Below are 27,711 nucleotides of genomic sequence, written 5' to 3'. Positions count from 1 at the left end.
GTGCAGACTTTCACCATAAATGAATGTTCATGAAAATATGGGTTTTATATGGAAACACTGACAGAGCTTCATACACTGTGACATAAATGCCTCAGCATGGACTGACAACTGAGAAGGACTAGGGAGTCCCACCTCCTGCAGCCGGAGGCTATCATACCGTCTCTTTCTCTAACCCAAACAATTCAGCTTCGTGCCTCCACTATTCTCTGTGCAACGTTGGCCTGGAGACCAACTCTTTTGAAGCCCAGAAGCTTTCAAGTTGCTAGCCTAGAAATATTCTTATCCATTTCTAACCACTTGTTCTAATGACAATAACATACTTTGGGGTAAAAAGCCTGTTTTCCTTCCTCCCTGGTGTTTCCCCTCCCAGTGTCCTCGTACAGGGCAGACCAGTCAGCCTTCATTTTGCAAAGAGAGACAAGTGGAAGGACGGACCCCTCTGTCTTGACGAGCATCCCCTCTGCCACCATTTCCACGCGGATTTACTGTCACTGAGAATGAGCGACCCGTGGTTTACCCACGATAGACAAGGTCTATCAGTGCCTCTCTCCAGCATTATTAACAGTGATCATTATTAGCAGTTTCTTGTTCAGTCCATTCCAGGATTACATTTGCCTTTTTCCAGCTACCTTGTACCTCAGACCTTCTGAGGTCAACCACCACATGTTCATGCCACCCTTGGCCTCTTCTTCTGCTGTGTGCAGCTAATGGTAATTCCTGGTAGCTGGTGCAGTGATCCCAGCAGAGATGAGATGGGGCTCCCGGACTCCTTTTCTTACCGTTGTCAGCTTCACACAGGAACAAAGCCAAAGGGCAACAGAACAAGACTTCAGTCCTCCTCCCATCAGTTACTTGCACAGCAAAACCTTTCAGTGGCGTTTTCGTGAGATGAGGAAATTTGTACTTAGTGCTCACAAAGTAGCTTTCCCACCCTCTATACTAAAAGGTAAGCTGAACTTCTGTTTGAAAGCGCAATTCATGGCTTTGGTTTCAGGAGCTAAACTACTGCTTCTGAAAACAGTGATGCCTGAGGTTCATTTCCCCTCATCTTCCAGGTTCAGAATAGAGGCATTATTTCTCATTCACAAAAAAAGAGAGAGATGCCACAAGGAACAGTCGCATCCTGTTTAGTCTGTCATTTCTTAAAGCAGCTGCAATCTAAGAGCAGTGCTCCGTAGCTAAGGTATAACAATCCTGTACAGAGCTAAAGCAGTTTGTTATTTTTTGTCAGCCATCGGGTACGTACACCCGCTTCCGTGAATCAAAAGTTTTCCTTTCCGAAAACTTGAAGCTTCTTAACTGCATGAGGAAGATGGGTAACCAGGGAGGGTACCTGCGCGATGGACAAAACCAGTGGTTCTCTCAAGTGCCACAGAGACCTAAAGTGGCCAAGAGCCAGCTCCACCCAAACCCTCCTCCTGATCTCTTCCGAATTTAATTGTCATTCTCTTTAGCATACATAAACACAAGGCGGATTAAAAAAAAGAAATGGTGTGCAGGGTGGAAGCACCATTACACAGTATTAAAATGTCAGAGGTTTAAGCTCTGTGTTGGTTTAGTCATAAGTTACCAACAACCACTGATGGCAGACATAAAGCTTCCCTTAAATTATTAAGCATAAAACAGCAGACTGTAATATTTTGCTAAACCAAAGTATAGACACAGACAAAGATGTCATTTCAATATTTGAAACCAGCAAGTTTAATTTAAAATAAGAGCAAACCAATAAGCTCAGAAAATAGCAATGTGTGAGAGGAAAATTACACTGCTAGAGAAAAAAGTGGAAGGACTTAAGAAATTTATAAAAGTAATCTCCAAGTGGAAATTAGAAATCAACCCCTAGAAACAGAATAACACAAAAGAAATATTACTGTCCACTTTCTAAATCAATATAACACTGCTACACGACAGAATTACCATGGTAACTCAAGTAAAAAGAATAAAGCAATTCTTATTATTTCAAAATAAAATCACAGCCTGAAGCCCAGCTTTTATTACAACTGCTGATAGATCGCTGGCTTGTATTTATCTGAAATATTGCTTTTCAATCAGCTATTTTATGAATGTACAAATTTCACTGAGCAGCCCACTTAGACTGAATGCTTAAAAAACCCCAAAAAGACTAGTCAATGAATCGATTATACATATGCATACATTTTTTTAAAGGGAGCCTTTTTTTTTTTTTTTTTTACTCTACCCAAATTAAAGAGAGATAAGGGAATGAGCGAGAGTAAGTTAAAACCTTGTTTAGTCTAACCTCTCTAAATTCCTACTTAGATTCCCTGGAAAAAAAAAAAAAAACAACAGTAATAAGAAAGAACAAAGAGGAATAGCAGCCTACCCTAAATACCGCAGCCCCTGCACAAGGACAGGGAATGCGTGTGCATCAGGGGGTGTGTGGAAACACACACATAAGAAGAGACACATCTGTTCCCTCCTGATCAAAGGAAAAGAGAAAACACTGTCTAAATACAAAGTTGCTCAAGGACATTTTGACTTGCCCTGCTGGGTACTTCAGACATTTAAAGCATTGTTTGTACAGCTTGGAAAGTGCATCAAGCACAGGATACTTGTCTGCATCCAAGCCGCGCTGAAGGCAGAGCTCAGTCAAGTTCCCCCACGCCTCCACTGCCGGTGCCACCTTTTAAACGCATTAGTGCGAGGAGAAAACCAGCAGGTTACCTTCTGGCTCCCTCCCCTCCGGACGTTCAAAAGAGCATCTATCAGGAACTGAAAGCAACGGTCCTCTTAGAAATAACAGCGCTCCTCCTCTGCCCCTGCCCCTCCAGTCCCTCCTTCCTCAGGCCACAGCAAACACCCCGGGGCCAGCCGAATGCCAGACAGTCAGGAGATATGGGGCAGAGCTCCATGGGACCTTGCAGCAATCACATGGAGAACCAACGCAACAGCTGGCTAAGAAGTTAAGGCACCATCTACCAAAAAAGGGTCGCTAAGGAAGGGCCTGTAGACTGTCAGGACGTTTTACAGACCAGTCTTACCCCATTTCTCTGTCACCCGCGTAAAAACATCAGCGCGGAACGCAGCCGACACTTATAATCATGGCAGGCATTGGAGGGGAAAGCGACCGATGTTCATAATTATGGCAGGAAGATGGGCTAGTGAAGGGTTTTCCTCAATATTTTGCCATTACTTGGACTGAACCTCGGGGACACAAAAAAATAAAACAAAATTGCCTATTGAGAGGGGATCACCACAGCTGGCCCAACAACAGTGAAGGAAAGCAAGTGTTGCAATATCACTCCATGCTTCCCAGGAGATCCAGAAGTTATTTCTCCCTTCCTCTGTGGAGCTCTGACCTCCAAACCCAGCATGGGGGAGCAGGCAAGGTGGGACCCAGCCCCAGAACTGTGCCACAACAGGAGACGGCCTTGCAGATCCCACCTTCCTCTTTTGCTGGGCCGGGCAGGGCAGGGCTGCAAGGGCGCTGCAGAGAGAAGGCAGAGCTGAACAAGTCTGGGACAACTTGCACAGAAGCCCACCCAAGCCTCACGGGGGGTCTGGCACATCCCGCCAGATACCCAGGCCTTAGTTCAAGGGAATGCTAACTTGGGGTGCCCAAATTCCTTAATACTGGCAAAATGCTTTCAGGATTAAAAGCAGCAGCGATACACCAAGTATCATAGCTGGAAGTAAAGACAAATGCTGCAACAAGAGCAATAAGCCACCTGCCAGCTGTCTTTTATATTAAAATATTTCAATTTTCTTAGAGCTGCTTAATTCCCCATCTCGCTCCAAGTCCAGAGGAACTTTGTGGGTTGCTAGTTTTGCCATGCAGCGGTGACATTGCTCATTATTTTCAGAATAGATTTAGAAGCTGTGATCACACTCAGCACAACCGAGAAGTATGCACTGTCTTTGAGTGTAATGTGGTCCTTTGCCATCTACTGCAAATGGGTTTTAAAAACAATGGTGGAAACAATGTGTGCTTAATCTGAACGTGGCCTGCAGAGAGGTCACACACTCAAATATCCTGTTTTATGCGGTATCTGGTTGTATTTTAAAACACTCTTTCTAGAGACTTCAAGCCAGCTGAGGTCACAAACAATCATATACAGATTAGAAAAGGGAAGGAGCTGGGGGGAGCGAAGGGGAGCCTTGTCTGACATGCTGAAATAGGACACTCTAAATTGCACTTAGTATTTCTTTAAAAGAAAAAATGGCTAAAGTAGTAAGCTTCAGCGAAACAGTAAATACAGGGGTGGTTAAAGAGTTTTTATTCAAATAAAGTCTTGCCCCAGGAGATGGAAGGAGATTCTTGAAATATGGAGATAGGATTTTACATGTGCTAAAAGCATCGGTGTGACACTTTTTGAAAAAAAAAAAGGGGGGGAAAAAAATACCTTCGTTGTTATACATGACAAAATAGCAACTAAATGTTTGCTTTGATCCCAGCGCATAAAGGGTGAAGCTTTTAGGCAAGGAGCGGCAGGTGATCTCAGCTCTTCTGCAAGTCCTAATGCTCCTAAAAGCCACTCTTCCAGTTTCTGTAATTGGGCATCAGTAGTTAATGTAGTATTGACTGCATTACATGCTCCTGTGCATCCTCTCACTAATGCCAATTGCATCACCTTGTACATTTACCATATTGCTTAGCCAATAGCTGTTAAAAGCAATCCAAATCATGAATCATATAGGAAACTTTTAGCAAGACACGACATCCAAAGGAGACAATTTACAGTTGAGTTAATCTGGGTACATTAGCGAGACATGGATTCAGGAAGACAGACCAATTTATGTTACTTTAGTTTTACCCTTTATTGCTTTGTATAGGCAAATGAATGGAGGGGCATGGAGTAAAAACAGATATAAAGGAGTCCTTTTCAAAGCAGATCTCCATTCTGTGCAGACAGGTCAAAGGGTTTGAGACTGATGCTTGGTTCGGGCTTTCATAACCATAACAGGGTACTTACAGAAATCATTTTCCACAAAGGAGTATAAAGATAAATATATAATGGATTCTGAATAACGTTCAATACCCACCCCCACTGCAAGTACATTAGGCACAAACCAGGTTGCTCAACATTATCTAAGGCACGGCCTATCCACGAGTCACCTGCCATCAAGAGTGCCAGGAAGAGGCTTCACACAAGGTCCCAGGTAGGTCTGCTCAGGAGCTCTTTCAGGTGGGAACCCAAGGCAGGAGGTGTTCTGCAAAACACACCAAGGCTCACCACTCAAGCCAGTCCTCCACCTGTAGATCTCTACCACGTCACTTGTCAATATACAGAAAGTGCGAGCTTCCCCCCTACCTACTCGACTCCAAGGGATTGCATCCTTTTGAAATGTATACCCATCTCTCTGGAACAGAAGGAAACGATACAAGCATTAAAGAGGTATTGGTTAACCCACATCAGCTGCAAGGTAGAGCCAACCAGGAAACAAATTAGTAGTAAGTTCCCTCTGAAAAAGTACATTTTACAGAACAATTTCACACTGGATGCTTGACCAAGAGATGCATAGCAAATCGACATAGCACCTCTCTGCTCTTCTGATCAAACTCAGTAGCACCAGGAAAACAGAGGAGATGGGAAAAAAGGACAGCTAGAAAGTGTGCTCTTGCCTCATCTCTTAGGGGTAGTGAGTAATTTGCAATATTTTTGGAGGAGGAAGGAAGAAAAAAAAAAAAGGGGGGGGGTAAAGGAAATTTAGGGGAAGCAATGGCTCATCAGCCAAAAACTTTACAAAAGAAAAACTGAACTGCATCCTCAAACATTGGATTCCAAATGCTGGAAACTCTGGTGTTCTAAGCCTGGTTTAAAAAAAGATCATGATTCCCCTTTGAAAAGCTTCCAGAAGTCCCTTCGAAAGAGTTGCACATGCAGGGGAAATGCCAAAACAAAACATTTTCACTAGCTGATCAATTTAAACAGCTGTGGTAAAGCTGCAGCCACTGGCACCATCATTAACAATTTAAAGCATGGCTGCTTTTGTCTTCCTTCCCAGTTACATTCTCATTATGCCTTTTTATTTATTAGAAACACAGTCCTCGGGAATACATTTCTATATCTCAGATCCATAATAAACCAAGTAGGAACATCCCTGGCTTCCACTCAAATGGATGTTTACATTGGCGAGAGGGTTAATTGTTTAATTCTGGTCCAAGTTCTCTGCAGTTCAGTCATGAATATGCAACAATCATCCACTTTTTCTTTAAGAAAAACTAGAACTGTTGAAATCAATAGTTTAAAAAGAAGGCAAATATTACCTTCACTGCCCAAATCACCCATTCAGAGTTTGATTAGCATGCGAGGAACTCTGAACACTGGCGTAAAGAATTCAGAAATGTTCAATGAAATTAAAAAACCCTCCAAATTTGGACAACAGCATCCGTTATCTGCTTTGATGTGCAAGGTATGAAGAAACTAGTTTGCAAGAACATTCACTGGAAAGGAGAGTCGAGCATCTGTTTGCACAGATAGCACCCAACATCGTGCTTGCAAACTTGGGCTCGGAAGTCATCCTGTTGGAGGACAGAGAAAAGACACACACACACACTTACATACTGAGAATTAAAAAACAGTAGCTGCGGTGAATTGTTCTCAGACCATCTATAGGTTTAATTATGTTAATCTAATAGGGAACAACTTTCATTTTAAACCGCCCTTCCCTCCACCCCCTAGTCTTCAGTGAATAGGAGCTACATTCACTGAATAAATCATTCCCTGGCAACAGTTACGCACGTTATTGAAGTTGGGGGCAGTGATTTCTATACGGTTTAAAACAATGTCTATGTATTCTAAATGATGACAGTTCTGTCCAATTTTAAAAAGATATAGACCCATTACAGTTTTATAGTTCAGCATTTAGCAGCATCTGCAGTGCCTTTTTTATTCTTACACCGCAACACTTAATGCTTGGTACCATTATTCTGATTTTGAATTGATTTCAAGTAAAATACCTTATTTGCCATAAACTTTCATATTCTTTACTTAAGTAAGACTCCTCACAGATGCAATCAGTCATAATGCTAAAAGAACAGTTTGCCTTTAGCAGAAATGTAATAGTTCATGCTAATGACAGCGAAGCCAAACTTTGAACAGCAAGCACATTTGCAAAGAGAGTAAAACCGTCTCTAAACACAAAGCCTGAAAACCTTAAGAAAGCCTCCAAATGAAATCAATTAATCCTCCAACCATGATAAATTTCTTAACCATTTAAGAAACGTATTTCAGACTCTGCTGTGACCCTTTATCACCAGACCTAATGGATTACTTTATTAATAATGCACTGCTCTTAAAAGGAATTTTTCCGAAGATTCTACCATAAGAGAGCATTTTCGGAAAGGCTATGACAAACAGGCTGACATGTTCACATTGTATCTATTAACGATAATAAAATTTAACACTAACTCCAAAGAAGACAAATTACGTTCCGCTGCTAGGGTATCAAGCATACTTTCTACTGTATTAAACCAAAATTAGAGCAAACTAATTTCCAAGAACCAGCTGCTTCTTTTGCCCTATTGCCCAAGCTGAAAAATGTTCCTACGCTGTTTTAATACTTGCTATGTCAACCAGACAACTATCACGTGTCGCTGGCGTCTAGGAATGAAGAACGATGACATCCTATACAGATGCCTACCCAGACCCTTCAGCTATCTCGTCTGAGCAAACACTAAGAACTATTTGATTGCCGGGCAGGAATACACCTATGCAAAGTAGTTTGCTCCTATTAGGCCTGCTAACTTCTTTCACCCCTCCTCTTGCCATAGGATACGTTTTCATTAAATAGAGATCTAGGTTACCAGTGCTTCAACTACAGTACCTTCCATTTCTTGAAAAGGTTTAGGCAATTACTTTACTATCTCATAGTTCTCTCATGCCTCTGTATTTGCCATTTCCAGGGGCAGGGGACACCTCTAGGAAGACTACCTTTAGCTCCACGCTTGGTCAGCTTTGGAGAAACAATCCAATTTTTTTAATTTTTTTTGGTCCTTTCTGTCCAAACTGAGTCTCATGGTTTATTCTGCTGCCAAGTGTGTTCTGGCCTTATTCAGATTCCTGCTTTTACAACCTTCTGTCTCCACTTCATGAATATATTAATCCACTGCTGTACTTTTGAGTCACAAAAGGACACCGTGTCGTGAACTAAAGCCAGACCAAACCTCTGAAATTACACCAAGACCACACGTGTCAAGATCAAGCCCTCAAAAACCCAACAGGTAACCCAGCTAAAAAGGTAAATACAGGGTCTTTGGAGACCGACTCAAACATTCTTTGAATAAGCTGATGTCTGGGAAGATGTGTAGTGGTTCTTTATACACGGGAAGCCGGCCAACGATGCACCACAGAGAAGGTCCAAGGCAGAGGGGCACAGGAGATAAAGAGAAGGAAAAAAGAAAAAAAAAAAAAAAGAGAAAGGCAGCTTCAGGGATATTAGGCAACAGAAAAATTAAGTTCCGTGTCATGTGAGGAAAAAGCCACCCTGCCATCTCCCCTGCTCTCTCTCTTTGCATGATTCCTCAATAGGTATATTTGAGAAAGGTATGTTAAAAAGAAAACAAAAGATACCAGCACCACATAGAAGAGCTCTTCTTCCTATATGGCACTATTTATATTGGGTTTGTGTACAACCTGTACGTGCCTTCTTTTTGCACGTGTAATGATTTTTATCAACAGAAGCAGATTGCCAGGACCTATCTTGCTGGAGGTAGATTTCTCTCGATATCCATCTACCTATCTATAGGTACCTCTGTATGGCAGCTGGCATACTCATTTGTGACACCAACCCACAGCTCTGCTGTCCTGGCTAGGGCGCTGTGGCACCATTCTTGTAACTGCCATTATACAATCAATTTCACTGCTTTTCTAATTCCAAATGCTGCTTTTCTTTCCTTCTGTGCAGGGTAAGATGGGCTCTTACACAACAGGGAACCCAACTGCTGCTACTAATCCAGTTTCAAATTACCTAATATTCATTGCCCTAAATACCTCCCATCAACCTAAGACCCATTCTCCAACCCCAATGCACACAACCACTGAGTATCCATGTTTTTCTTTTCATTTTTAAAGGAGCTATGGAATTTTTTTTTAAATAAAAACCAAGGTTTGTGTACCGCTACATGTTTAATGGAGCCCTCTGATATATTATTTACTTGGCCTGCTCTGGCCATCTATTTAATTAGAGTTCTGCTTGAAAACACAAAGGATCCGTGATTTGGGGTGCTACTGTCTATGCAAGCATTGGGATGAACACACGCAGCTGATCAGTGTTTTTAGAAGCGCGCGCACACTCAGTAATTTGGCTGAAGGATACCATGTCTAGCTAACACAGTACAAGTTAGCTAAAAGGAAACTTTCACCCCCCGCACAACAAAGAGCCGTGATTTCTATTAGTGCATTTCATACCATACATGCTGATTACCAGGCTGTGCTTCATTGTTAGCAGAGATTACAGCTGGGATAAGCTGCAGCTTTTTCCTAATTGCTATTATGATGACTGAATTTTTGTTTTGTGTCAAGCATTATTCATACATTATACTCCAAAATTTGATCCCTCCATGATGCATTATTGATTCCATGCAGGCAATCATACTGCCGCCAATGTGAAGAATTAATTTGGGCTATTCTACTTGATTTGCATTGCTCCATCATAGCAGAACATAGTTCTATAGGGAAACACAAATTGAAAAGGAAGATTTAACAAAATATGGAAAATGCTGCCATCCTTTAAATGAGATGAGTCCTAAAGAGGGGGGAAAAAAACCCAAAAAACCCCAAACTCAGCACAACACGTGTGGTCCAGAAAGACTTAAGGTCACTCAGCCAAATTCATCTTCGTCACAGGAAGGTTAGAAGAGTAGCCGTATGCCTCTAATAAAGTAAACTAGCTTGCTTCAACTTATATTGCCAAAGAAAACAACTGAACACCTCTGAGAGCCACACTGCTTCAAAGCCTTTGAAACCCTGTTAGCTTCATTTGTTTTCCCAGCATAAGCAATACTCAACCACTTAGTGTGTCTTTTATCCACAGTCCAGTCAACTGCAAAGCTGATCTGGAAGATATGTAACAGATGCTTCACGTCTCCTTCTTTTTTTAAAAGTTTTACTGTGTTAACAAAGAAACTTACGAGATCTCAACAGAAATAAAGCCCAGCATTTATTTTATTTTTTTTCCTGAATAAGATTATTTCACAGTTTTAGGATGCCAACTTAATTAGCACAGAATAAATTCAGAGGGGCAAGACAACTTATACACAAGCACTGACCCCATGTTGGTCAACTCTTAGTCAAAATTTGATCAAATCTGCATACGAGAAGGCACTGATAATGATGCATTTCTGCTTGGTCTCATGTTTTAAAGGTGTAAAATCTTTGTGAAAAGCCCATCATATTTTTTCATCTTCCCAAGTGCTTCACACCAGAATGAAACAAACCCACACATCCCATCCCAGCAACCAGGTTCAAATTCTACACACAAGAATACACCCGATTGATAATTTTAGAAATCAAACTGATAATGAGATAAAGACCTCAAAATGGTAGATGTAACCTACTGGGTAGTATTTCCCCCTCACCGTTTTTTGGGAGCCAAGGAGGGGAGAGAGCGAAGAAAAACTTCAGTAGAAGACCTTGGTTTAAAGTGAGCATCCATCCATTATTTTCAGTAGTCAAGCCTTCTTTCCTAATTATTCTCCAGCACAGTATTCATTCCGTTTTAGAATACCAGAAGACAGATATGGGTCGGGGAACAAAAATCATATCGCTCCAACTTATTAGCATTGGGCAGCTTTCAGTACTATTCACAATACATGATTAGCACCAATCTGACCCAGGAAAGCAAGTGACTTTGTACTACAAGTTATTTTTCTCATAAATATTTTAAAAAGCAATACATATATTCAAGTAAAATCAATGCTACTGCCAAAATGCTCAACTTCCAAATTCTCCAAGCTCTTTGGCTCCTTGTGAAAAGCTGTGTCCTGCCTACGGTCTTGCAAATATTCAGTAATTTCTTCTACTTCCAAATGACAGCTGCCTATGATTTTTTTTTAAAAAACACTTAAACAGGTTTCTGAAAAAAAAATTTTAAAAGATCAGAGAATCCAGCAACACACCCATTACCCAGCACACTTCATCAATTTATAGAGGTGAAATGAAACAATGAGATAATAGCTACAAACGTGCATTAAAAGTTAAGATGCAGTTCCCACTTTCAATACACAAAATGCCGCCAAGGTGGAGGTCTTTGGCAAGAGGCAGCACCATCGATGGAAGTCCATCTGGATGGCTATGGAGTGTTCTGCTCTGCCTCAGTTTCAATCTTTGCTTTCAGCATACAAGCTATCAGGGAAGACCTAAGCCAAAAAGCAGCCTTAGACAAACTTCATTAAAAAGTTGTGATTAGACTTACCACATTCGTCCTACAAACTACTAGTGACTGGGCAGTTAAGTTGCATGCCCTGGTAGGCAACGTGCAAAAGAAGGCTACTAACTACAAACTACTAACTAACACACTCTATTATTCTTTACATCAATTTGTACCCCTTAGTCATCCTTGGTAAGGACCAGTCAGCTTGAAAAAAATAAGTATATGTGAAGTCTTAAAGTAAGTCAAGCTCTCCTTCAGCTTCATTCATTAAATCGCCTCCCAGATGAACCTCCACTTCTGCCATTTAGAGAAGGGAGTAAATGCTTGGAATAAGCCAATGGTTTTTTGCCAGAGCAGCTTATTAGCTTATTGTCATTATGTTTATAGCTATGAAGAAAAGCTGTGAGAAATAGATACTAAAGGCACACATTAAAGAGACCCAAATGACATGCAATGGAAAGGAAAGAAAATCTCAAAATTAGATTTACAATAAAAGCTGTTAAAATAAACAGGCTAAAATGGGTATATTAGAGTAACTTGTAGAAAGAAAAATCTAAATAGATATAAAAAAAAATAAAATCAAGCTGTTTCTGCTATGTCCTTCAGCAAACAGAGCCTGGGGCAAACCCTTCTTGACTGGTTCAATCATGCCAGAGAAGAGATAAAAAAAAAAATAAATAAAAAGCAAGCATGCTTTTACCAACACAAGAGGAAAATATCAGAAGCTGAAAGCAGAGCACTCTGATATGCACAGCGCGCATCTGTTTCAAAACTATTTATTTCTATGTTAGCAGCACACAGAAGACACCAAGCACAGGCTTACACAATCTCAGCCCACCTACCGTCCTCCTTGTCCAGCACCATCATCTCCGCAATCAAGAAAAGTCCGGGGACAGATGCTTCTTTTCCAGCAGCCTCCGCTCAGGGGAGAAGAGAACAAGTCTCTGGGAGCACAAATGAGCTACGGTACAGCTGATCGTCCTTTAGCAGCAAGTGAGCTCTAATTACCCAGTTGTCCAGCTTTTAACCTAGATTGCACTCAGTTAGAATTACACTCAGAAATAAAGCACTTTGCAGATACAAAAGCAGTCTCACCTACTTTTGTGCCTCAGAATTGCAAAGAACTAAAACTGCAATTTAGAAAGAAGGGGGATCAGAGCCGTTTCTTTGGTTCTCACCTTCTAAATGGCTCAATTTACACAGTATAATCTATTTTAATGTAATTGCATTTGATAGCTCATAACCCCGGCTGTTGCAACTACACAGCTTTCAACCTCATAAAGAGTTTTCCCTTTGGATTTGAGCCGAATCTAAATCTAAAATTATATTCGGAGAGGGCAGAACACCTAAGCCTGACTACTGCTGCCTCCGTCTCTCAATTTGTGAGCTTCGCACACTTGCTATTGAATAAATGCACATATTTCCCAGGGACCCCTCTCGTTCTGCTTGCCAGGGTTTCCTGGCAAGCCGCAGCCTTCCCGGCTCAGCAGCACCACCTGCAGCCCAGCCCCGGCCCCGCCGGTACCGCCCGCCCCGGCTCCGGCTTCTCCCTGCCGGGGCCGGAGCCGGAGCCGCAGCGCGGCGGGGGGAAGCCCGGCGGCGGAGCTCCGCGGGCTGCACCTTACCCCAGCGCTCTTCTCCTCGCGTTGATAACCGCGCTGGGGCCAAAGCAGGGCTGTTATTCCAGATTTGCTCCCCCGTAAACGCGGGGGGTTTTGTCTGGAAGCGGCCAGTAGCTTCTGGCAGGTCAGGAGCTCAGAACTCCGCAGCAGACGCCGGCGACCCAGGCTGCGTTCCACCAGCCCTGCTACTGGCAGACGGATTTCACACATCTGTTGCAACCTAAAACTTGATACTAATTTTCTGTACAAACATTTTGGGTTTGTTTTCACATGTACGTATTAGTTTCAGGGAATACTCTGGAGAATATAGATCCATTTTCACTATGTCGATATTAAAATGAATTTAACAAACCAAATGCGGTACAAACCCTTACAGGTTTGCTCCACTTTTCAGAGATGTCATCAATGCCCAAATATAAAGTGACAAGTTTTAGGCCCGTGTCTTTTATCCTTCCTCTTGCAACTCAGAATCCTTATTCAGACAAGTCATCTGTTGTCTCCGATGGCGCTCGTAAGGATCGCGGGATCAGATGCTCCGCTACCAAGATCAACAGCACCATTTCACTCGTTTTTTAATCCGAGAAAACATTTCATTCCTCCTTTAGTGACACTTCTTCCTCCCCTTTACAACTGATACAACAGTACTCTAAAAAGCATGATAGCGGGCTCAAGTTATATATCCTTAATACCGATTTTTAATTAGATTCCTTATCACCAGCTGAAGTGGCTTTTCCTTCCCCCTTCATTCAGAATACTTAATCCTAACAGTTCTTGAGCATATTTGATGTTAAATGTATCCTTTTACATTGAACCGTTTTAATCTAGTACTTCGAACAACTCCTGTTTCCTAGTGATACTAGTTTGCAAGCGTTGAATATGTATTTTAGCATAAGAGTGCAACCACCATAAATAATCATTTTATTTTAAGAAGTATCACAGGCTAAAAAGGAGGAGGACTTTATCCCAAAGTTAAAAGCATCAGTGGAAAAACTAACAAGAACACGGGCTTTCTAGATTTGAGGTATTTTAATACTTCTAATATACTATTTGCCTCCATTAGAAAACAGTGAACTCCAAAAATGGTCCATCTTTCTGTTTGCTTTTTCAACCCTATCGCCTTCAAAAAGGACAAACTCACCCCCAAATATATGGTATATTTAAGCTTACACTATTTGGTAATTACAAGAAAGGCAGATTTTTGATAAAAATGAAGTCAGACGCTGTCTATCGCAGCTGACTGCTGTGGCAGAGCAAACTAGCAGACGTAACGCACTTGTAAAAAAATACGCAGTACCGGATCAATGTACGTTTTATTCCTTTACTGCTTCAGTGTGTCACAGAGGCTGGATTACTCCCTTTGCAAATGGGTATTTTTAAACACTTTATCTGCTTACTCATTTCACACACCAACAATAAAAAAAGTTTTCTAACCCCCAACACATTTGTACAGCAATTAAAGTCAACTACAATTAACACAATCTGTTGGAATTAATCACGATACCTGATGTCAGTTTACTTTTTTTAAGCAGAAATCTGGTCTTTGCAATCAAAACATTTATGTATTTGAGAAATATCTTAACTCTCATTATCTTGAAATTTATAAATGCACTGCACAGTGCGTAGGTTGACTTGCCCACAGCAAACTCAGCAGTGATTTACGCAGTGGAACTGACTAAAACGCAAGCCTTGAAGTTTTTCCCTCTCAGCCTTTCTCTTCTTCTCCCCCCCTCTCTCTTCTCTCACTTTTTTTCACTCCCATTTGTTTTGGGAAGATATTTGCCGAAGTTCCACTGTAAAATGGTGTTTTCTAATATCAAGTCATGTTGCATCAGTCAAGTTATATTATGTCACTTCAAACACACAAAATGATGTTACCTCCCTGACATAACTTGACGTGATGCCACAACACATCAAGCCAAAACCATTATTATTGTTGTTATTTTTTCAGTCTGCCCCTTCATCCTCAGTGATATCTGTAAAGACCACAGAAAAGTATTATTGCATCTCTACGACTTCTCTTGGCTCCACAGAGTGTGTTTGCCAAAGAAGCTTTTCCCTCACAAAGCCGCAAAGCGGTTATTAGACTTCACGGGCGATACTGGTGTCACAGTAGGGCTACCACGCGTCCCTAAGGCACCGTTACAGCCCCGACCTGGGGGCTGGAAGACGGGGTGGCTGCCTCTGAGGCCATGGCCATGGCCCAGCTTGCCAAGGAGCCTTCAGGGATGCAAAAGCAAGGAGCACGTTGCAACGTCTACCTACTAGGCAGCAACTGTCCTCCTTGCACCACACCAGGACTTCTGGGGGGGGACGTTTCTGAAATCCTGCCTTCTCCGCGCAGTAGTAACTACGAATACCCCCGCTGCTGAGAGAGACGTCAAAAGTAGAAAACCCCTCAAAAAAAACCCTGCATGGCAAAGCCTCTTAAAATCTAGGGGAAAACTGAGCATTAGCCACATTGCCAGGATTTTTAGATGGTAGAAATCAGACCACCCTCTGGGAAAAATAATACATAAAAAAGAGCCATTTATGGAAGTAAAACACCCATTTTTATTAACAAGCTCATTCAAGCTTGATTTCAAAAGGAATTGGTTTAGTTAGCAAAAGCTTCCATTTTAGTCCATTTGTAACCTATGCAGGTCCAGCATCCCCTTTTAACATTCACAGATGAGCGGGCAAGTGGAGCCCATTTGAATCAGGCAGAAGGAAACGTACAAAGGTAAAACAGGCTCTTCATAAAAAGAGTTTCTTCTCTCAGTCTCACCTCCTGTCCCCAGTTTCTCCATTGCACTTTTAAAAGTGAGCATAATTTCTCCTGGAGCATAACTACTCCATCAACAGCACAGGAGATTCCCAGGCATTACCCGCAGTTTGTTGCTCTGGTCTCCACATCCCTCTCACCAGGGGTTTGTTTCCTACTTTACTCCCTTTTAAGTGCACCCTGTACTAATTTCCTCTTTACCTGTACCATCGCCACCATTACTCCCTTTTATACAGCCGCTCATGAGATCTCCTGGAAGGAGGCTGTTGAGAACTGTCTGGATAATCAACGGTTCTAGTTTCATTTCCTTACATCACCATCACACCGGCCCCGAGCTCCTTGTGTTTAATGAGTACGTCTGCGACACTTGAAAGAACCCAAATACCCCTATTAGGAAACCCTCTTCAGATCTCAGTTTTTCCTCCCAGCTCACCTGTGCCTCCCGCTTCTGCGATGGAGGCAGAATCCTGCTGTTAGCCCGTCAATCAGTTTGAAATGGATACAGGTTGGCAGGCACCCTCTGACAGACAGTCACTGGGATTAAGACATCACCCAGTTATTGTTATTATCAAAGGGTATTAATGGAGACGTTAAAAGCCTTTCCTCCCTTTTCCTCTGACAGTCGAGCAAAATTCAGGGGACTCTCGCAATGCACGTCACCCCCGAAGGTAAGGTCAGAGAGAAACACAAACCTTGTTCCACATACGTACACCACTAAGAATTTACCCTCGCTTAATTCCTCTGTCATTACTTAACCCTTTTACCTTTGTGCACAGGGGGTGCGGGATGAGAAAAGTCTTTCTACTGTTATCTTTCGCTGACCAGTTAGATAAGTTCATTCCCTCTTCTCCGACACACGCGCTTTTGACTGGAGCCTTATAGACCCCATTAATAACACTACATCAGTTTACTTCAGAGGGCTTCAAGACATTGGAGGAAGAAAAGACTCTGGGAGAGGGATTCTCGGCCCAGAGGCATGTGACGAGTCTGCAGCAAGCTCCCTCCCCACGCACCTCTCTGGGGCAGTGAGCATTTAACCTTCTAGTTGTCAGCGCTTCGGCCCCCTCCCACACAGCCGGATCGCACAAGCGAGCCCGTGATTTCTCTTCGTGCCCCATCTGACTCCGCGGTGTCGTGGCGGGAGGACACTCACCTTTCTGAAGCAGAAACTCCAGATCAAAAGAAAAGGGGAGAGGGTAGGGAAAAGAGGTAGAGAAACAGGGGAAAAAACAGCAAGGGACAGCATCTCCCACTGGCCTCTTTAGCCTGGTATCTACTTTTCCGAGTTAAAGCCCCCCACCAGCCCGACAGAGAGACATTTTATGGCCATTTACGCAATCGCTTAAGACAGCACTGACTGCAATGGGAGCGCGGGGCGGCATTTCGGCACGCCACAGCCTCGGATGCCACCGAAGTTGGCCCGGTGCTGACAGACGCTAAGGCCACCAGACCTGATGGCCGGCCCGGCGACAGGGCTGCAGGCGTCAGGCACTTCCCCGCTGGCCGCAGCGCTCGCCGGGGCCGGGACAAGCCGCCGCCGGTGTCCCCAGCGCCGTCACCGCCGCACCGCGCCGCGCCGCACGGAGGGACCCCGCAGCGCCCGGCCTTAAAACGGCGGCGGGGCGGCGGCAGCCCGCGGGGGGGAGCGGCCCCGGGGGCGATGAGGGGGCACCGTCCCGGGCTCGCTCGCCGGGCCCCGGGAGCCCTTTGTGCGGCGGCGGGTGGGGGGCTCCGCTACCCGCGGCACCGGCGGGGCGATGCGGGACAGGCCGGGCAGCAGCGCAGCGAGCGGCGGCCCGGACCGGGGCAGCTCCCTCCCATCCCTCCCTCCCTCCGTCCGTCCCTCCCCGCCCGCCGCCTCCCGCGGCCAGGGCGCCCGGGGGGAGTTGGCGGCGGGGCCCCGCGTCCCCGCTCCCACCTACCGTCCTCCTTGTCCAGCACCATTGTCCCGGGCGCCGAGGGCGGCCGCCGCCGCTCCGGCTCCTTGGGGCGCTCCCCCTCCAGCCGCCGCCGAGCGGCTCCGGGGGAGGCGAGGCGCCGCGCCGGGCCGGGCCGGGGAGCGGGGCGCTGCCCAGGCGGCGGGGGACAGCGGCGCGGCCGCCCCGGCGCTGCCCCGGGACGCGAGTTTGGAGCGGGGCCGCGGCCAGCTACGGTGGCGCCGGGCGCCGGAGAGCTGGAGCTGGGCTGATGCACCGGCCGCCGCGCCCCCGGCCCCGCCGCTGCAGCTCGAGTGCCAGTTTAGGTATTAAAAAAGAAGAAGGTGGCGGGGAGGGGAGAGAAAAAAGGTAAGGGAGGAACAATATCGGGGGCTGGCTCCCCAGCTCCGTCCTTTCCCAACCTGCGCTGTCAAAAATTGTCCTAATGTAATCGCGTGTGATAGCTCACAACCTCTCCCCCCTTTGCTGTTGCTACTGCAAGAGCTTTCCAGGCTTCTAAAGTGCTTTTCTCTTGATTTCACTCTAAATCTAAAATTATATTCAAAGGAAGGGGGGTGGGAGGGAGGAAAGATGTGAACCTATCACTGAAAGCAAAAGCACTTGCCGCCTGCCTCTCTCGCTCGCTCGCTCTCTCAATTTATGTGCTTTGCACTCTCTCCTGCTGCTGAATAAATGCACACATTTCCCAGGGACCCTCAGATTCCCCTGTTAATTAAATCAATTCATTATGCTCAGATCTGATTAGCAGCCCCTTCCCCCCCTCTTTGAATCAATTATTCAATACACAAACATAATTGCCTGTGCCAGAGGTGTCTAAGTATTAGCTTATTTAACTCCAAGGACACTAATTACCCCTAGGGCAAGGGAACTTTTCTCATTAATTCTGACAAAACACAAAAGCACAGTTAAAGTGTGTGTGTATATACGTGTGTGAGAGAGAAAATGGGGGAGCGTATAGCCGAGGAAGGGAGGCATTACGCTAACGCACGTGTTACTGTATAAATAAGCTCAATTTTCTTTCTACCTTTGCATTAGATTATTCCTCACATCTCCCCTTGGCTAAACTTGCCCCGTCCGCCCCTTTTTTTTTTAAAGTCAGGAACAGATCGGCATTGCAATGGTGGCAGTTCTGGAGTGAAAGTGTTTGCAACCAAATCCAAAAAGAAAAAAGTATATAGGACTGATGGGGAGCAAAGCAGAATTTCCAAATAGTTTTGTTTACCAAAGCAGAAAACTCTGTGGCAGACAATCTTCTGTACTTAAAAAACCTGTGAAAGCAGCGGCCCTCTGAAGCAGCAGGTAAGATGATACATAAACTAGTATGTACTGGGAACAGTTCTGAATTGTTTACCATTTGAATTAATGTCAGTGCCCACTATTAATGTACTTGCTTCCTACATTTACCATAATGGGCTTGATTTCCATTAGCTGAAGGTGGAACACTAAAAAGAGCCTAGGCAAGACTGATGCAAACTGAGATCAACCATCATTGTAGCATCTGAGACACATGACTTCTGGCTTGCGTGTTACCCAAATTTTACCTCTGTGTGAACCTCCTTTAAATAAAAAAAGTGCAAGAAAAAAGAAGTAGTAATTGATTCCCACAAATTAGGTTTTTACTTTCTAAAGACCTTTATTGTTCATGTCCTCAATACGCACAGAAGTATTGAAGATTTTCTTTTTGTTTCCTTAGGCAATGCATGAGCTGATCCATTAATCCATTTGGCTTTATATATCAGGAAACTAATATTAGCTCAGCTCATCTATTAGCTTTTATTTAGGTCCCCCCATGTTGCCTTTTTTTGGACTTTTGTTCAGGTTAGTTGCCCTTGAGGGGAGACAGACAGTTTTTGATAGATTTCAGGGGAGAAAATGCTGCACATCATCTCATGGGAACTATCCCCTCCCAATTCCCAGTCCTCACATTCACCCATGTCAAGACAGCTGTGATTAAACTCGCTTGTTTGGCAACTCTACCCACCCTACAGCACACCTTGTACACATCACTTGAAGCCACTGGGGAGAAAACCCCCATAAACACCTCCTCTTCTCCCCTACCAAAAAAACCCCAACCCAATAGCTAAGCTTGAGCTTGCTTGGCGACAAAATTACTGAGCTACGTTCATTCTTTGCAAGCATAAATATGACTGGGAACGCCAAGTTGTGTTTCATTAGTGCAGTATTTTTTCTGTGAGTACACACATATAAGGATAAAAATGCCTTCAGCTTTGTAACACAACAAACCCCGTTAATTCTCTGGTCTAATTTCCACTGTATAGCACATACTGCACCCACAGGAACTTGGTCCATCTAACTCAATGAATCTTTTTTTTCCCTGAAAGAACAGAGTAGCACTTGAAAAATACTGACCCCGAAGAACATCATGCACCGACTCATTTCTGAGTGTACTTTTTGGTCCTTGAGCCCATTCCTTTTCTCACCGTGGCCAAGGAGACTTTTGGGTGCAAAGCCAGAATCTCAGGATCTTAGTATGCAACTCTTGGGCCTTAATTCCAAGTTTGCTACAGGGGTGATGCAATTTCATCTAAACACAGACTTACTGAGTAGCAGGCGTTTGTCTGCAAGCACTGTAGCTCAAGGTCAGTGTTGGGATGCCAAAGGCAGAACAGGAAGAAGCTGAGGAAATGGATGTTGACTTTGGTATCATTCTTAAGAAGTGATGTTCACACTTGAGCTGTGGGAGATGCGGTCACTGGAGATGAAAAAGAAAGAGATGGAGGGAAAAAGCAAGAGACGAATTTGCACATGTGCACGCACATGAGGGAGCATCACACAAGGGGAGAAAAACAATGCAAAAAAGCACAAACCCCAAAACATTCCATTCCCAAACACACATCCTGCAGTTTGAACAGTCTGCTGTACTCCTACAGTTACCCTTATGGGGATTTTTTAGGTTTACAGCTTTAATAAGATGAAGGCATGAACCCCAGTGTGAAGGTCCCCACTTTAGGTAAATGACTTTTTTACAGTGTGGTGAAGCATTGTTCTGCATGGTTTTCAATTATATCTGTTCAGCGAGTCATTTCAGAGAAGTGAGCGAGTTTCAGTAATTTTTGAGCCTCCTTCACCCAGTAGACTGGAAATCTCATACAAAGAATTTCACCACGCTTATTTTTTAGTACCTTGACACTAGAGAGGAACAGCTAGATCTCTCCTTCCAGAAGCGCTTATGTAGGTAATGGGTGCCATAACGAGTGACTGGGAAAACTTGACACGGATCAGCGGCAGGACTGGGAATAAGCCTCAGTTCCCCGACCCTGCGTTCTCTGGAACAAAGTGCTAAAGCAGCTCGCTGCCAGAGGAGGACTAGACAACACCATCGCTGAGGTGCCAGTTTATCATTAACGTGCACCGTTATTCATTCAATTATGGTACCTTATGCACGCCCTGTCTAGGCAGTACTGAGAAGTCATCATGCTCAATACTGCAGAAACTACAGATAAAAGAGAACAGCTGTGCTCTGCCTGGGAAAGCTTCTGGTCTAATACTAATTCCTGATATTCCTGGTGCAGGAGGGCAGAGGCACACAGGAATAAAACCACCTCTGTGCTGCAGTAAGGGCTAGGGCTCAGACCTCTGGGGCTGACCTGAGGTCCTTGCTCGCTAGCCGCTCTTACTTTTCTTTTGCTAGTCTTGAACACGAGCAAGAGAAAATGAAGTTTCTTACAAACAACGTGCTGTTCTTATTAAATTGCAAAGGAAGTCTGGAATATACTTAAGTCAAGCCTTTAGCAGACCCGTGAGGTTTCATATTATCCTATGCTTGAATGAGGCAGATGACTGGAGCAAAAACCAGCTAATGACATAAAAGCATTCTTCTACTTTCAGTCTCTCTTAATTAAGGAGTTGGTTAATGTTTCAGTGTTGGGAATTATAAAGCTTCATCAGGGAGGTTAATATGTTTTTTATTTTATCTTTCAGCTGACAGGAGGAAAAAAAAATCAAAACAAAAAAAGAAAAGAGAGGTGATTAGGTCACGTGCCAGTCAATCCCACGGTGAAGGCAGTATCAGGCCATACCAAAGACCACTGCTGCCCGTGGTGAATTTAGCAGCTATTTCCAAAGTCAGATTTCTGAGCAGATGAGACTTTTGTCTGCCAGTTTAGACACATGGGGTTTACTTCTTGAATTCACACAAATAACCAATACAATTTGCACAGCTCTCCACTAGATTAGCTACAAAAGATCTCTATGTTATTACCCATTTCAGGATCACTTGCACCTACCTTGCTAGTGTCAGAACAGGGTGACCATGGGCCTGACCTTATACTGCAATTCAGCAGTCCTGTAAAGGACAAAAATCACAAGTGCTCTGAAAAGTTATGTTCACACAGAACATGGGCTGCAGTTCAAAAGACCACTTAAATACATACCTGAGATCAACAGACCTCAATTATATCTAAACTCCTGCTTGATCTACTTAACTTCTCTGCCTATACATTGTAAAAATAAATCACTTTATTCTGTTACCATGTTTTGCGTGAAATGAATGTTAAATATTTTCATAAATATAGGCTATTTTTTAAAAAAGAAAATAGTGTGTTAAAAGTGAAGGATTTCCTTTGATAGAAGAAAAATGGCAAAGCTTCAAAAATACTACCTCTAGAGAATGAATTCTTTACCACTGTGATGCAAGGCTGGCACTTTAAGCTTTACAATCTGTTACGACATTTAGAGAAAGTTACAGCTGATAAATTAGTTATTCAGAAGTTTTGCTCCGGCTCTCCATAGTACAAAGTTAAAAACAAAAATATTTTTTCAAAAATAGAAGTAGCAAGACCTTAGTCTGCTTCTTGTTTCATAAGAAGTTTAACAGGCAGATTCTGCCCCCCCAGAACAGCTCAGCTGCAATGAACTCCATGAAGCTTCTTTCTACACAAGAAACTGGCATCAGAAAGGGTTTGTGAGTGAGTATAAACTACTGGAGGATCACGTTGGGTTCGACACTTTGCAGATCAACCAGTGTCTCCCCAGTACCAATACATCTGGGGAGAAGGGCAGGTCTAAGGCAGAGGAATTGTGAACCCAAGTGAATGGCTTTAGAGGAGGCCCAGACTAGGAGCTGGGGCAGGCTGGGTTCCCCTGGGCTCCAGGGAAAGCATACTTAGAGGAGATACATCTTTTCCAGGAGAAGTCTCCTTTCTCTACTTCTTGAAACTTTCCCAGGCTCAAGTGAGACACGTTCTTCCACTTGTACGGCGAATCAGTTCTCAACAGTGATGTAAAATTTCAATTCATACCAAAGCTGAGCAAAAATTCAGGAATGCACCTTTAGCCTAACCTCTCTGAGCAAGTCAACACATGGACTCTGACTCTGCCACCTCGTCATACAGCACTATCTGTGCAGAGTTTCCAGAGTCCTTTAAAGCAAGTGGAAAAGAAGCCTTAAAAAAGCCCCAAACCTAAAAAAAAACAACAAAAAATGCCCCAAAACTTATGAGTAAATTCTGGTGACAGGGTTTCTATAATGTCTCTCACTTTCATTTAGACCAATAATTGACTTCTCTGTATATCCTTCTCTACGTCAAAGTTCATTGCTACTGCAGTGTTTTCTGGCACATAGTCCTGCCTTTTATTCCTTACCTTGGTGGGTGCAGTAGGTAGACCTGAAAGACAAATCTGGCATCCACACATCTGCCTCAGTTGTTTTATGGAGGAATCCAGTGAGACAGTGTCTGGTTCTGGAGTGACACATGGAGCTCTCGGGCTTGTTGCCACATCCACTGTTCTGATCAGAGCTTATTGCTCCCAGCCTGATGTCAAGCAGAGACTAATCAGATGTGAGATGGGTGAACAGAGGCAGAGCCACAGAGCTGGCTCTTCGTAACCTGTTACTATCAGTTCTTCTTTATACTCCAGCAACACGCAGGGGTCCCAGTCATGGAACTAGTGCATAACATTGTCCAAAAATCCCAGTGCCTTTCTTCAAAAAGATTGTTTCCTCACTGTCTTGCTGCTGAAGAGACCAGGCAGAATTGACACAGAATAGTCAGAGGTGGAAATACATTAACTGAAAAGATAAAACGCAATGTCAGGCTCACATTGCAGTGTGATGACAATATCCTAAGACGCTGCCAGTGTCCCCCGTGTTTTGTGGCTCCCCTCTGACTCTACTTGGCATGGGTGACATTTGCCAGGTCTTTACAGCATCATGCAAACAACATATCATCTAAAAATGTTGACTCTGTAGGAAAATGGCTGCTGGTACAATAGCAGTTGGCTGCACACAAAGCACACGGCATGGCTGCTGTACACACAACAGAGGAATTCCAGCTATTCCTATGTCACAAGCCAGCGAGGGTCTGTTGCACTGGACTATGTTTTGGACATGATTTCATCAGCATCCAGTTCAGTCTGAATCTAATGGTGATAATCTTCTCGATCCATTAACATGTGAGAGGAGAAAACACATCCACAAACCAAAGATGGGTATTTTACTCTTTTTTTTTTTTTTAAATAAGCCCGTCCTGTGAAATTACAAGATTTCTTTCCCCAATCCAAAGACAGAAACAAGTTCAATGAAGATAAAAGTTACTGAAGATCTTCTGATAAAGGCAGGCAGGTGGAAGCTCTAATGAAGGCATACAGTATAGTCCGCATCTTGCCAAAGTTTCTTAATGAATAATACGTGCACTCAGATGAGAATAATATTGATTGAGGTCTGCAGGGAAAGTTCTCTAGGAAAAATTTTTATTCTAGGAGCAGAGTCCTTTTTGTAAGATTTTGATCTTTTCCTGCTGCAACCTTTCTCCTCCCCTCTCTTTGTGCTACCCAAAGCAACTGACAGCCAAAAAATGAAAAGCCTGCCCTGCATCTAATGTATCTATCAGATCCAGAAAGAAATTTATATACCAGTACTAAGAATGGCTGCACCATTCTCCTTAGCTGGTAGAGGGCACAGCAGTGTGTAATTAGGACTGGATTACTTTACTCAGAACTGGAGCAGAGAGCAGATGTCATGCATTAATATTGGCATTTGATTCCACACACTTTCTCTGCCATGTTTGCAAAAACAATTTGCCTTCCTATCTTGGATCTTTCCTTGCGTTTACCCCCAGGTTGCTGTAATGCAAACAAAAAGCCACCAGTGTCAATATGAAAGTACATTTAGAAGGACAGGCCCATACAGAGTGTGCAGAGTTTATGATTTAATTCCTAACATAAAATATCAAGTTATTTTCTGATTATGTTGATTAGATTAATATGGCTGGTATGTTCGACTAGACGCCAACTCAGACACAAGAGGTCACGACATTATAATGCGTTTGTTAACATAAGCCAACAGTAAAGACACACCTTATTCCAAATTAATGTTATCAGACACTATCTGTAGAACATGAGAGATGCATCTCTCTTCTCAAACATAGTCAACTTTTTCCTCACCTGTTTTTCCACACGGGGGACTTCAATTTTGATTTTGCTCCAGTTCAATGTTTCACATACAGGATCCTTCCAGAGGGCCTAGAACAAAATTTCATGCTGTTAAAAATATTGGCCCCAATTCTGAACTGCAGCCAGCTTGCATTTGATAGCAGCTTTATGGCTGCAGCTGGGTTCTGAAGGTTTCTTAGAAGTAAAAGATGATCTGCCTTAATTTAGGAGCATCCAGAGGCTGATTACAGTGGTCTATACTACAGCAGCATGGAATAACCAGAATATACTGAGGAGCATGCCGCCCAGCAGCGTGATGCTGACAATCTCTACCTTCATATATACAGATGCGACCCAAAAAGAGTAACCACCAAAACTCTGCCACAGTAGTACGTTTGGCTTCAAGAACACATTGTTTGCTTTACTTAGTGATGGAGCATACACATCAGACCCAGACCTGTAACACCAGCAACACACCAGTAACACCCATTTGCAGGTGATAACACCTGTTTGTATGATGCAGGGCTCTACCTACACAGACACTTTGGGAGCAGCACCAAACTCCTCTACCCAGATCTAAGTAGCCCCATCCCTACTGCCTCTGTTCTCCTGTGGTGCCAGCCACTGGGGAAGGGTGTGGGTGCGATCGCAGTAACATCACAGCTCTGAGACCGAAAGATTTTGTGCTTGTAGGCCACTGAGTCCATTCCCCGTGAAAGACTGTCCCTTTTTTTGCCTATTCCCTATATCCCATGGTGGTAACTCCCCTAGTCCTATAGAAGGGTACATGTTGTATACCTTAACAAAATGACAAATTACCATACCAAATTAGGAAAAGGCTACCAAAATCAGATGGCCAGCTTCACATTCTTCTGCTCCATCAGCAAATGACAGAAGTGCAAGAACTGCTATCCTAAAACAAGAAAATAACTGGAGTAAAATGGTAGTGGTTGCCACAGTTCTTTTTAAGCAGGTGAGAAACTCAGTCTGAAAGCTGTAAAGATAACTATAGAAATGATATCATTCTCTCAGTGAGAGCTAGAAAAGCTTCTCTGCTGGCAGGGAGGTCAAGAAGTGAGAGCCCAGTGGATCATTTGTTGCGTTTTTAATGCTTCATGGCTCAGGGTCAGTCAGAAATCCCTATCCTAAGGTCACGGTTAGGGCAGTCTGGAAAACAATCTTGTTTCTTTTCTGTTACCGGCAAGGCCTTGCTCAGGCTCTGCTATTTCTCTCTCTCACAGCAGATTATTACAGCCCACTCCTCCTGCTCATCACACTGTGGTTAAATTCACCCTAGGCGCTGACATGCAGCTTCTCTGGGACCACAGTGGCCCAAAGGACCTTCCCTAGAGCAGTCCATAGTGTTGCAACGCGATGCAACAAATAGCCAGTCAAAGTGAACCCTGGGCAGCGTTCGGGGGAGTAAAATTCCTTACTGTGCCTATCGATGAGCACGCACAAATATTTATTCTTAGCTCCATTTTTACATAGCGTCAATGGTACGGAATGAGGAGCATGGATGGCAGCAAACTTGGCCGTTAACTCAGTAACAAGTCCTATTTCTACTGCACCAGCCCCTTGCCACTGCAGCAGCATGGCTGGACTTGGCGCATGGGGAAGCGGCGATAATCATCTATCTCCTAACCTGCTTTGGAGACGGTTTGACTTAGAAGGAGCTGGGAAGCACAGTTTAGAAGGCCTGCTAATGACTACATCTGTTTTAAATAGACATATTTTGACTATAGCTTCCATACCAAACAGTCATTGGAGTCAAGCGATCACTTAGAAAGGCTGAGATACAACTCTTACAATGGATTTAATAGCTAAGCCTTAAAAGAAAAAATACCACAATCCAAATACACAGCTGAAGCACAGGCATTTAATGAACACCACTCACTGCTTAAATGGGAATTCACCCCACAACACTCTTGCCAGTGATCTATAATGCCTTGCATTGCTAGTTTATCAAATTTGCATAAGTATACCTCAAATATTTATAAATCAATAGATATAAGCATGCATTTAAAAGTGAATATCAAAAGTGCATTACACACAGAGTTCTTACACGCTCTCTAATTAATTCAAATAATCACATTTTGCCTTATTAACCATTACATAGATGAAATATAGCTTGCCATCAATTCTAAGCACTAAAATACTGTTAGAAAGGAACACTACTGCCAAAAAATACAAGAGAGAGAGAACGTGCCCATAGAAGAACACTTAACTGAAACGTAGCTGTAAGATCTAATGCCATGGAATGACTAACAATAATGTATATATTACTTTTAAACAAGCGACCAATTTTGGATAAACTCCACTTCTTTGGTACTCCAGTTTCAGCCTCGTGAGCTACAACTGCGCAGGATAAACAGAAAGCAGCAAAAGAGCCTGCTAACCCTCTTGCACATTTAAAAAAGGTCTCCTCAGAAGCAAGGATAATTCCTCATTTCCTCCAGCTGCTTATTTACTGGGGCTTCCTTGCCCTCAGTTAATTAGAGCTAAAAAAACAACAGCAACAACTGTCTCTGATAGTTTTTTAAAACTCTTTCCAACTAAGAATCCCTTTGCTCATCAAGAAGTACGAAGAAGTACTGAGGACAGCTGTGTAGTTTGAAACAAATTTCTCAGTCAGTCCCACTTTAAAGCTTTTATATACCTAAGAAGT

At 43.4% G+C, this 27,711-nt stretch overlaps 1 protein-coding gene across 3 annotated transcripts in view; it reads right to left on the bottom strand.

The window, feature by feature from the left end:
• Nucleotides 1-18,136, bottom strand: part of LMO1 (LIM domain only 1) — a 63,143-nt gene extending 45,007 nt beyond the window's left edge. The window contains exon 1 of one of the 3 annotated variants that reach the window (XM_054201194.1): nucleotides 17,637-18,136. In XM_054201194.1, the coding sequence (XP_054057169.1) occupies nucleotides 17,637-17,658 (22 nt within the window). In that variant the 5' untranslated portion in view covers nucleotides 17,659-18,136. Of the gene's footprint in view, nucleotides 1-12,169; nucleotides 12,711-17,636 lie in introns of those variants that run through there. The other 2 variants (XM_054201193.1, XM_054201195.1) reach the window with 2 other exon arrangements.
• Nucleotides 18,137-27,711: the final 9,575 nt, after the last annotated feature.

This window comes from Rissa tridactyla, chromosome 4 (assembly GCF_028500815.1).
Source record: "Rissa tridactyla isolate bRisTri1 chromosome 4, bRisTri1.patW.cur.20221130, whole genome shotgun sequence".
NCBI classification, from domain to species: Eukaryota; Metazoa; Chordata; class Aves; order Charadriiformes; family Laridae; genus Rissa; species Rissa tridactyla.
The sequence above is the reverse complement of the archived record's forward strand: the minus strand, read 5'-3'. Positions and strand labels throughout refer to the sequence as shown.